Genomic DNA, 12228 nt, shown 5'->3' with positions numbered 1-12228 from the left:
ATTTTAAAAGGCTTTTTAAGAATAAAATGCAATTTTGAGCAAGGTAAGCCGAGAGCAGAAATAAAAATGCCACATGGTCTCCCTGATATGTGGATGTTAAATTCAAAATGCAAGGAGATATAACAAAGTAAACAGGACTCAAGAAACAAAGGACCTCGTATCATTTCTAAATGACTCCATGTTCTTGACCTCATATATGGTATATGTGTGTGTACATCTGAGGGAAGCTAAGAGGAGGGCACAGAATCAGAGAGAAATGGGAAAATATACAACCTCGGGGCCCATCTGCTGTACTGTACATTGATGAAAATGAGCTAAACAACTCAAGGGCAGCGATAGGAGGGAGGGAATGACAAGGAAAGAGGGAACAGCTTACACTAAGCAAAAGGAAAGAAGTATACATGTCACACGATGTGGAAGATATAGTTGTACTGTCAAAGCTTATAGACTTCACAAACTTTATAGACCATGATAATGACAATTTTCTTTCTGAAGGTTAAAATGTGTTTATGTCTTTAACTGAGCATCACTATTCCACAATACTGTGAAATTTGTGAAATTCATATAATCACTTCATCTCAATAAAAAAAAATATTTAAAAATTTAAAAGAACAAAACACAACAATTTTATTTTCATTGCTAGAGATCAGCCCAAGATCCTTGGGCATGCTAGGTAAGCATTCTACCCAAATGTCTTAACAAATGTTCTACCCACAAATGCCTCAACATGCTCTTACAACACATTTATAGGGTGGCTTCTCAATGTTTTGCTGGAAAGAATCTATCTCAGGCTAGTTTCTAGTAAAAAACGGGAGATGGAAGATGAAATTCTCTTAGGAATAACTCCTTGTCAAAGTCCCGAAGCTGAGTTGTATAGGAAGCTTCTGGCAGGATTTTTATTAAGGAATGCCCCTGGAGTGTTCTTGTAATCAACACCTGTTGATGGCAGAGAAAGAGAGCAGGAGTGGGTAGAGGGAGAAGTTATACTGTGGACTCAATCACAGCCTCAATCACTTCTACAGGGAGGATATCTAGCCTTTATGCATCTGGCTGGTTTTTATACCCTGACCTCAACTGCATAAGAACTGTGCCAAGAAAGTAGTCTGGGGGCTGGGAAGGTGGCTCAGTGGCAGAGCGCTTGCCTTGAATGCATGAGGCCCTGGTTTGATTCCTCAGCACCACATAAGCAGAAAAAAAAAAAAAAAAACAGAAGTGGCACTGTGGCTCAAGTGGTAGAGCGCTAGCCTTGAGCTGAAGAGCTGAGGGACAGTGCCCAGGCCCAGACTTCAGGCCCCACGACCAGACCCCCCCCCCCCAAAAAAAAAAAAAAGTAGTCTGCAGGTAGCTCACTGAAGCTCAAGAAATCATCTAGTATCTGGTTGAAGATACTAGATGACAAATGACTGTTTTAAGTCATCAATAATAATTCTTTTGCAACAAGGCATGCTGGGGAGTCCCTTGGGACAGAGGGAGCAAGATAAAGTTAGCATACAGTGGGGATAGGGAAACTACTGAAATTGTAGAGTACCTTTGAGGAAGGTGAATCCGGTTCCTAGGGCAAGCAGTAGTCAGGGATGACATAGGGTGGCCATTCTGCCCACATAGTTGAGAAAGAATTCTCAGGGAGCCTGACCAATAAAAGGAAGAGAGGCATGCGCAGTGCTAGTGGCTCATGTCTGTATACCTAGCTACTCAGAAGGCTGAGATCCAAGGTTCATGGTTCGAAGTTAGCCCAAGCGGGAAAAGTCCATGAGACACTTATCTCCAATTCACCACCAAAAGGCTGGAAGTGGAGCTGTGGCTCAAGTGATAGAGGCCCAGCCTTGAGTAAAAAAAGTAAAAGGATGGGGCTGGGAAGGCTCAGTAGTAGGGTGCTTGCCTTGTATGCATGAGGACCTGGGTTCGATTCCTCAGCACCACGTAAGCAGAAAAAGCTGGAAGTGGTGCTGTGGCTCAAGTAGTAGAGCGCTAGCCTTGAGCTGAAGAACTGAGGGATAGTGCCCAGGCCCAGAGTGCAGGCCCCATGACCAACAACAACAACAAAATTGGAAAAGAATGGCACCCAGGCCTCAGGATCAAGCCCCAGTAGTGGCACAAAAATAAATCAATAAAATTAAGTTTAAAAGGGGATGGAGGCAAGCTAGATAGCAGAAGTTAGGGTTAGAACACAGCAGAGATTGGCTAGCCATTCAGAAGTGTTCTCTTGAGGAAGGCAACTGTCATCTTTATTCATTGTTCATCTTGTATTCCTAGAAAGGAGACAGAATGCTGAGGTGGCTATGGGCTGGTAATTCTTTCAACCTATTTACAAAACAGTATTAGAGCATGATGGGGAAACATGCCTGCTTGCCTGCCTGCATGGTTTAGAGCCTGGGAAACTTGGACAAAAATCCAAAACCAAGATAGAGTAGTGTCAAGATGTCATCAGCAGGAACACAAAAAGAAAGAAGGTAAGAGAATGCATTTAGATCCCAGAGTCGATAATGAGCCAGAAGTGAGTGTTAAATTATTCAACCTCTTTTATTGATCAATTGATCTCTATCTGTAGGTCTTGGTTTATTCTTGGTTGGCATTTCCTGTGTCTGAGACATTGAGAAATGAGAAAAGGGAACAGATTTTTAGGACTCAAGAAGAGAGAAGAAGCAATATCAAAGAGAAATTTGTCAATGTATATCAGGAATTTTACAATACCCATACCTTTAGACTCATTGGTTCTACTTATGAAAATATGTACTAAAAATATTATCCAGAATTTTTTTCTTTTTCTTTTTTTTCTTTTTTATCATTCATGGGGCCTGAACTCTGGGCCTGGGTGCTGTCCCTCAGCTCTTCAGCTCAAGGCTAGCGCTCTACCACTTGAGCCATACCATAGCTCCACTTCTGGACTTTTCTGCTTATGTGGTGCTGAGGAATTGAACCCAAGATCTCATGTATGCAAAGCAAGCACTCTACCACTGAGCCACCTTCCCAGCCCCAGAATTTTTTTTTTCTTTGTTTCAGTCATGGGGCTTGAACTCTGGTCCTGGGCACTGTCCCTGAGCTCTTCAGCTCAAGGCTAGTGCTCTACCACTTGAGCCACAGTGTCACTTCCATTTTTCTGATGGTTAATTGGAGATAAGAGTCTCACAGGGACTTTACTGCCCGGGCTGGCTTCAAACCGCAATCCTCGGATCTCAGCCTCCTAGTAGCTAGGATTATAGGTGTGAGCCACTGGTGCCTGGCTTCCAGAATTTTTAAGGAAAAAAACTGATGCACCACAATGTTTGTAGCAGACTAAAATTTTAAAAGTGAATCACAGGAAACAACTTAAATGTCAAAAAATAGTGGGGATTAGTCAAGGAAGAGTGAAACTATATTAGGTACCATTTAGGTAAATGATAACATAGGAAAATACTTATACCATAGGATTTGTGTATAAACCTAACAAAGCATTTAAAACTGCACATATAGGCTGGAAGGTAGCTCGGTGGTAGAATGCTTGCCTAGCCTGCATGAGGCCCTGGGTTCGATTCCTCAGCACCACATAAGCAGAAAAAGCCAGAAGTGGTGCTGTAGCTCAAGTGGTAGAGCACTAGCTTTGAGCTGAAGAATTGAGGAACAATGCCCAGGCCCAGAGTTCAGGCCCACAATTGACAAAAACAAAAACAAACCAAAAAAACCCTGCACATATAGGGTATCATAACTATGTGAAAAAAATGTGGATTGGATGAGGCCAGTAAAAATTACAATAAAATGTTAGCAATGGTATTTTGGGGTGTTTTTTGTTTGTTGTTCTTTGAGACAGGGCCTTGATATGTAGCCCAGCCTGGCCTTGCCCTTGCAATCTTCCTGTCTTGGTCCTTGGAGTGTTAATTGAGATTAAAGGTTGTATCACCATGCCCAGATTTTTGTTTTCTTCTTTTTGTTTTTATGATAGTGAAGTTTGAACTCAGGGCTTTATGCTAGCTAAGCAAAACTCCCTTTTTTGCACTGATTATCTTTGATATAAGGCCTCAGTACCTATCTGGATTTCAATTTGCTTCTTTTACACTATCATAGCAAGGATAGAAAGTATACCCCACCATATGCAGCTTCTTTGGTTGAGATGGACTTTCCTGCCACGGTTGGCCAAGAACTCTGATATTTTCTATCTCATCCTCTCACGTAGCTAGGATGACAGGTGTGAGATACTGCACCCAATTATTGGCTAAGAAACTGACCTTGAATGGTGATCTTCCTGACCTCAGTCTCCTAAGCAGCCAGGATTACTGGCATCCACCTTTTAAAATATTGAATTATTGTTTTAGTGGATGAAAGCTATATTTATTTAATTCCAATAAAATAATTTCTTTTTGAATTTTATTTTATTGTAAAGGTGCTATACAGAACGGTTACAGTTAAATTACCTTACAGAGTAAGGTAATGAATACATTTCTTGTAGAACATTGTTGAATTATTTTTTTCTTGCTATGTTTCCCAGTCCGCCCTTAAATTCCTGGGTTCAAGTGATCCTTTTGAATTAGGTCCTGGATTAGCTGGGATTATAGGTACAAGCCACTGTGGCCAACTAGAAGTGATGGTGAAACCCCTTTATTCTTTTCCTGGACTTCCTGGATTTTTCTGTTGCAACATATATATTTGTGTGTGTGTGTGTGTGTGTGTGTGTGTGTGTGTGTGTGTGTGTGTGTATACATATATATTTTAAGGGACCTAGGAGAGACCTTCATATGAAGGTTGCACAGTAGTGGAATAAATACAAATTATTGGGGAGCCAAATTCTAACAGAGGCCAGAGTGCTGATTCTTCCCATATGGGCTAACTATCTCCTTGGCACATAAGCATGGAGCTGATGATAGAATGAGAGGGTGTGGGAGGAGGGGACTATCATCTGTAGAGGCTCCCAAGCTCATATTTAAAGAAGAAATATGAGTTTTCCCAGCAGACAAAGGGGAGGAAGTCATGCCAAAGGCTTGTGGGAAACGTGAGCAGGCCAGTAGGGCTGGATTGCAGGGTACCATGGGAGAAATGAGAGATGGAATTGGAAAGGAAAGCAATGATTGTCTGAGGGTCACAAATGGTAGGCTGAAGGCCTTGTCTTTCTGCCACAGGCAAAGGCGGGGGGAGGGGGGGAAGGGGGCCTGGGGAAGGGGGGCTGGGGAAGGGGTCTTAAACGGGGGTGATGTGGTTAGAGCTCACCAGCTGCTATGGCCCAGCCTCCTGTCTAGTCTGCTTCCCATCACTTACCAGAAGCTGGGGGTTGGGAGGAGGGAGCATCCAAAGGAGCCCTGTATAAGAGGGTCAGCCAGACTTCTTGACCCCTGCCTGGCCCTTTTCCCATCATACCAGGCTTGGTCTCTATCCCCAGGCATCCAGACAAACTTCTCCACCTCCCATGACAAAAAGGCTCATTTGGAGCCTGGGCAAGATTTGCAAACGTCAAACTTGTAATTACAAGGATGAAATCATCTGGTTTCTCTTAAGCAAACGGGTTTATTGATCCCAACACTGAAGAAATGCTATTCTGGGGAAACTTGCTCCTCTCTGCTTTCTTTCCCCTATACCATGGCTGAGCTGGTGGGGGAGGGTGACAGGGAAGCTAAAAAAGAAAAAAGAACAGGAGAACTCCTTGGGAAGAAAGGAGGGAAAATTCTTTAGGGCCTAAGGGTAAATTTTATGGTTCATTAATTCTATCTCAAAAAAAAAAAGCTTTGAGGCCCAGGAAATTGCCATGCTCAGGCAGGGGACACATTCATCCTAGATTTCAACCCATCTCCTTCCAAAAAAACTGAGTGCAGACAGGGCATTAGGCGTGGTGCCAGCCACCAATTTCTTTTCTCTTCTACTCCTCTCAAGACTCATTTGTGGCTCCAGTTCCTATTTCAGCTTTAAGATGGTACAATATTGCCTTAGTAACTGAAGGGAAACTGTTTCCTTAGGAAAAATTACTAGAGGCTCAGAGACCCAGGGGGAACCACACCCAGTCTGTGAGGAGAGGCAGATGTGGGTAGTTGCAGAACCAGACCTGGATAAAGTCATCCTTTCTAGTGGATCTGGGGCAGTAGAACATCTAGGCCTTGATTTTCCAAGCAAGAGAACAAACAGTTGGATTCAGGGGCAAGAATGAGGAACCCCCCAAAAGCAAGAGTTGCTCCCTACCACAGGGCCTACAATAAGAAGGGACCCCAAGCCAGATGCTGGTTGGTGGCTCACACTGGTAATCCTAGCTACTCAGAAGGCTGAGCTCTAAGGATTGTGTTCAAAGCTAGCCCAGCCAAGAAAGTCTCTGAGACTTTTATCTCCAATTAACCGTCAGAAAACTGGAAGTAGCACTATAGTTCAAAGTGGTAGAGTGCTAGCTTTGAGCAAAAGAGCTCAAGGACAAGTCCTAGGCCCAGAGTTCAAGCCCTACAACCAACAAATAAAAAAATAAATAAATAAGGGACCACAGCTGTCCATGAGTATGAAATTCAATGGAGATAAGCAGGGCTTTTTTTTTTTTTTGGCATTTCTACCAGTAAGCAGAACAGTTAAAACCACAATCCTGGGGCTACTAGGCCCTGAGTCTCAGTTTCCTCATTGGGATGCTGGATTTGCAGTGCTGAGGTGAGGAACAAATGGAAATGATATAGTCCAATGCTTATCTACTCATTATTTCTCATGTGTCAGTGTCTCCTAAACTGTCCTATTTACCGGACTGACCTTTTCAGTCTCTTTTTTCCTCATCTATCCAAGAGGGATAGGAAGATCTGACTTTTTTGTGTGACACTCAGTTTCAGAGTTGGGCTAGACAACTGAGGGTTTTCTATCCCTGAATGCTTTCTACGTATCTCCTCAAGATCCATCTGGATGTCCTGCAGAAGCAATTACCTAGAGAAAGAAAAAAAAAAGCTTTAAGGCCCAGGAAATTGCCATGCTCAGGCAGGGGACACATTCATCCTAGATTTCAACCTATCTCCTTCCAAAAAACCTGAGTGCAGACAGTTGAAAAAGAGAGCCCCTAGATTGGCTGAATGCTTATGAAAGGAAGGTTCCAAATAGTGAAGCTCCAGGGGATTTAGTCAGATTCTGGGAAAGTAGGAGGATTTTTCTAGGCAAAGCAGTGGACCCCTGCCATCTGTGAGCTGGCTTAGCAAACATAAATGGGGTCTAGATGAACCTATACACTATCCGATGGTTGCCAATGCTGTTAGAAGCTCAAAGCTGAGTTCACTTGAAAATTTCCCCATATCGAGAAAGTATGAATTTCTTTTAATCCTATTTTTCAAAATAAGTGGGGAAAAAAACAAAAGTAAAAAATGCATACAGAGGTCAGCTAAGGAGAGACTGTCTTTAACCAGAGGATTGTTTCCCAGTCACCCTGCCACTTGGATGCCAGACAAAGCTCGCTGTGGGTTACCCTGTGGCCCAGGATTGCCAAAGGCTACTGCAGTTCTAGGTCTGCTTGGAAGGTTTTGCCATCCCTTTCCCTTTGGACATGGTTCCCTGCCCACATGGAGCTACAAGTAGAGCCTTCTGGCCTTCTCTGGCCTATTCTTGCCCAACTATATCCTGCTCCTACAACCCTGATCTTTTCCTTGCCAAAAGTCATAGTGTCTGTCTGGCCATCTACTACTACTTTTGAGATCTTTCTATTTCTGTTGTGTTGTATTTTGAGTCAGGGTCTCAGCATTTAGCCCAGGCTGCTCTTAAACTTATGATCCTCTTGCCTCAGCTTCCTGAGTACTGAGATTATAGGTCTGTATCACCATACCTAACTCAACTTTCATTTATTCCACATTTCCCATGGCAGTAACAGCTGTTACTACAGACAAAAGATCAAATCAGCTGCAGATCTGAGAGTCTCCTAGACCTACTGTGAAACCACAGTGTCTCCTTGTGGAGTAGCTTTTATAGATCAACATGAGAAGTTGCATACCAATATCCATCTACACCGAATCATGTGAGTTACCCCTGGGACATGTTTCACTCTGTTTTTTATCATGAATGCCAGCAGCAAAAACCCTAGCAATGAGCCTATGCTGATCTGCAGACTTGTTGACTGAGAGCCAAGTCAGCCTCTTCTCATTTAAACAATGGCTATGTTGTCGTGGTATCTAAAGGTTTTCTTAGCTGGAAACTGAACTGGAAGACTTCAAGGAGACACAGCAGTGTATGAAGGTTTCTAACTCCTGAGACTTAGTTTTGGTGTCTTGGGATAAAGGCTGCCTTATTTAACCTCCCAACCTGTGTTGCAGATATTTTAAAGATGGTTTTTGTCTACATTTTGCCTGTGCTGATGTGGGAGTCACCATCAATTTGATCAGAACATTTATGCAACAATAAAAATGGCATCCTTTCCCAAGAGTAGCTGATACAAACTGTTCAGTGGGACTGTAATGCACCCCTTTTTATTCCCTTTATTGGGGGGAATTTCTCTTCTCCCTATTTAAAATATCAGATTCTATGATCAATAATCACAGGCGTTCCAAATCCTGATGGAAGGGCATATGATTTAAACTGACCAGTCAATCATATCCACACACACGGAGAGAATATGTGACCCAGGCAATTAAAGTAATTTGGTAAGATGGAGCAGTGGATACTCTGATCTACTGCTGGGAAACAAGTATCATCCAAGAGATCCTGACAGAAAAGCAGTGATGAAAAATGGAGGAGCAGAAAAGAAAAAGAGAACATTGTCCAGATAGCTCATCTGCCTCTCTGATTTGTTTAGGTAAAGTAAAAGATCCTTTTTAGTTTTAAGTTTCATGGAATTGAGTTTCTGTTGCTTACCAATGAAAGAAAGATTATGAGAAAGTGCGAGCTCCATCAGTAGTAGTTGTTGGAATCCATACCTTTCTATTTATATATACACATCCATTCACGCAGGCTTGGTACAGACAGGCCAGAAGAGCACACCCAAAGAAGGAGTTGCTCTTATGTCTATGGTTCAGAAGAGGATGTCTGAACTGGGTGCCAGTCGCCTATAATCTTAGCTACTCAGGAAATGAGATCTAAGGATCACTGTTTGAAGCCAACCAGGTAGACAAATCCAAAAGATTCTTATCTTGACAGGATTGGACGTATGACGCAAGCAGTAGAGTACCAGTGGTGAGCAGAAAAAGCCAAGAAAATATGAGGCCCTGAATTCCAGCCGCAGTACAAGCACCAGAAATAAATAAATAAATAAATAAATAAATAAATAAATAGGAGGGATGTAATCCTAGCTACTCAGGAGACTGAGATCTGAGAACATAATTTAAAGCTAACCTGTGCAGGAAAGTCTGCCAGACTCTCATCTCCAATTAATCACATACCTCAAAGTGTAGAGTGCTAGTCTTGAGCAAAAGAGCTCAGGGACAGTGCCCATGCCCCAAGTTCAAGCTCCATAACCACCACCACCACCAATTAAAAAACTCAAAACAATAGGAGGATGTCTGTTAAAAACCATAAACCTAATGGTTTCTTTTTTCTACCTTTCACCCTCTCTCTTTCCCTTCCTCCCCCTCTCTCTCAGTAGTGCATGCTATAGCCCTGCCCAGCTGTCCTATATTTCAGCTTTGGAAAAAAAAATAAACAACCCGCAAACCTTGACCTGCAAGACTGGAAATGTAACTCAGTAGTATAGCATTTGTCTATAGTTGGATTGATCCCCAGAATGCAAAAAAAGAAACAAACTCAGTATCTGACTTATGAAATGGTAACCCCTGTGCTGGGAATGTGGCTTAGTGGCAGAGTGCTTGCCTAGCATGCATGAAGCCCTGGGTTCAATTCCTCAGTACCACATAAACAGAAAAAGCCAGAAGTGGCACTGTGGCTCAAGTGGTAAAGGGCTAGCTTTGAACAAAAGAAGCTCAGGGATGGTGCCCTGGCTCTGAGTTCAAGCCCCAGGATAGGCAAAAAAAAAAGGAAGGAAGGAAAGAAGGAAGAGGTAGTAATGAAGGGGAAGGAAAGAAGGAAGGAAAAAAAAGGAAGGAAGGAAAGAAGGAAGAGGTAGTAATGAAGGGGAAGGAAAGAAGGAAGGAAAGAAAAAAAGAAATGGTAACCCTTCTGCACAACACATTAATAGCAACAATAAAATGATAAGTAAAAATGAGGGAAAACAAACACAAAACAATAACAAAAAGACTCATACACACACACACACACACACACACAACTACTTTAGAGCACTAGTCTAGAGCAAAAAGCTCAAGGACAGTGCCCAGGCCCTGAAATCAAGTCCTAGGACCAGCACAAACAAAAAACAAACAAAAAAACCCACCTTAACTTTGAGCAATCAGTCTCTAGACCTGTTAGAATTAACAACCATACTGGTTTTCTAGGTTCTGAGTGGTTTCCTGAAGAATATTGCTAAAACCAAGACAGTCCATGGCAAATCCAGGACAGCTAGTTATCTAAGCTTAGTTCCATATCTGTAAAAATGAGATTGGACAGGGATGGGAAGTTCTGCCAAGCCTCTACTCAAGACAGGCATTGCCAATTGATTTGGCACTGATTCCTTTGCATTTAGGTATATCTTCAAATACCTTTGCAATCTTGGCCCCGCTACTGACACAATTGGCACCTATTTGCTATCCTTTGAGTCAACTTTTTTTTTTTTTTTTTTTGCCAGGCCTGGGGCTTGAACTCAAGGTGCTGTTCCTGAGCTTTTTTTTTGCTCAAGGTTAGCATTTTACTATTTGAGCCATAGCTCCACTTCTGGCTTTCTTTTCTTTTTCCTTTCTTTTTTTCTTTTGTAGTTTATTGGAGATAAGCCAGCCCTGGCTGGCTTCAAATCATGATCCTCAGATCTCAGCCTCCTGAGTAACTAGGATTACAGATGTGAGCCACCAGCACCCAGGGGTTACCTTGCTTTTCTTTAGAGACCCAAGTTTATTGGGTGGCCATTAAGTGTTAGGCCAACATAAAGGTTCTTACGCTAACTCTTAGGAACTTATGTGTATTATTGAAAATAGAATTCTGATATTTAACAGGCCCAGTCAGCAGGCAGATGAGCTGTGCAAAATCTCATCTAAAGCCTGGCTGATTACAACAGCTACCACCACGATCTGGCTGAAATCTTCAGTCTGTTTCCACCTTTAGTCCTAGGTGTGCACAGCTGGTGTGAGCATGCAAAATCCCCAAGGCTTCTTCACTTTCAAGTAGAAATGTGAGGTTACCCTCGAGTGGCTGGGAGTTCACAAGTTCTAGATAGTTCTGCAATGAGGGAAGTAAAAAGCCTGTGGAGGGAGAGGGGACGCTCCTTGTAGCCTATGTGTCCGGCTGACCCCACCCAGCTGTTGTACAATGAACCCGCCAGCACTCAGGCAAAGGGGAAGGAGGTTGCGCTGTGGAGAGAGCCCGGGTTCCCGGCAACACAACCACCCCGCAAGCCGAGCGGGCGTGAGGCGCATGCGCGGCGCGGGCCATGGAGTTGTGAATGGTGAGTCTTGTTTGCCGGAGTTTGAGGCGGGCGGGCGCGTAAGAAGGAGGGGTGGGGCCGCCGGGGGCGGGGCGGGGAGGGTGAGCTAGGTGGGCGGCGAGAGGAAGTGGCGGCGGCGGTGGCTGTGGGCGGCGAGAGCTGGGTCTGCGCGGGCGGTAGGCAACGGCTGAGGCTGCGGCGGCGTGGGCTGGGCTCGAGCGGGCGGCAGTATCTCAGACTCCCCGGAGCGGGAGCCCACGCGGGCGGGCGCCTGAAACAAAGAGAAGCGGGAGTCTGGGCGCCGCGGGGTGGGCGGTCAGTCGGTAGCACAGAACCAGCCGGCGGGTTTTACCCACGCCAGCCCGGAGCCCCGGCCGCCGCGGCCTTCGGGCGGGAAGATGCCGCGCGTTGTGCCTGACCAGAGAAGCAAGTTCGAAAATGAGGAGTTCTTCAGGAAGCTGAGCCGCGAGTGTGAGGTGAGGTGAGGCGAGGCGGGCGGAAGGCGCGGAGGCCGCGACGCGCCCCGAGTGGGCCCGGGCGGAGAAAAGTTTGGGCGGCGCGGTCGCAAGAGGGGCAAATCTCGCCCCGGCAGCCGTCTGTCTGCCCGCAGACTCTGCTTGCCCTTATCGGCGCCGCGAGGGGCGGGCGAGAGACGCCGCGGATTTGGCTCCTGATTTTCCTCGGCCGGTCTCTTGCCTTGCAGATTAAATACACGGGCTTCAGGGACCGGCCCCACGAGGAGCGCCAGACGCGCTTCCAGAACGCCTGCCGCGACGGCCGCTCGGAGATCGTAAGTCGCGGGATGGGGCGCGGGGACCGCGGCGCGCGCGGGCGCGGGCGGGCGCGGGTCACTTGTTGCTCCGCGA

The 12228-nt window shown here is 44.9% G+C and overlaps 1 protein-coding gene across 6 annotated transcripts in view; it reads left to right on the top strand.

Moving 5' to 3' along the window:
* Window positions 1-11501: 11501 nt before the first annotated feature.
* Cbfb (core-binding factor subunit beta) overlaps window positions 11502-12228 on the top strand; it is a 50987-nt gene continuing 50260 nt past the window's right edge. For 2 of the 6 annotated variants that reach the window (XM_042700712.1, XM_042700710.1), the window contains exons 1-2: window positions 11503-11838; window positions 12066-12152. In XM_042700712.1, the coding sequence (XP_042556646.1) occupies window positions 11761-11838; window positions 12066-12152 (165 nt within the window). In that variant the 5' untranslated portion in view covers window positions 11503-11760. Of the gene's footprint in view, window positions 11839-12065; window positions 12153-12228 lie in introns of all 6 variants that reach the window. The other 4 variants (XM_042700708.1, XM_042700709.1, XM_042700714.1 and 1 more) reach the window with 3 other exon arrangements.

Source organism: Dipodomys spectabilis, unplaced genomic scaffold (assembly GCF_019054845.1).
Source record: "Dipodomys spectabilis isolate Male_0828 unplaced genomic scaffold, ASM1905484v1 ptg000273l, whole genome shotgun sequence".
In the NCBI taxonomy this organism is placed as follows: Eukaryota; Metazoa; Chordata; class Mammalia; order Rodentia; family Heteromyidae; genus Dipodomys; species Dipodomys spectabilis.
Note: the sequence above shows the minus strand (reverse complement) of the source record. Positions and strands in the feature narration are given on the sequence as shown.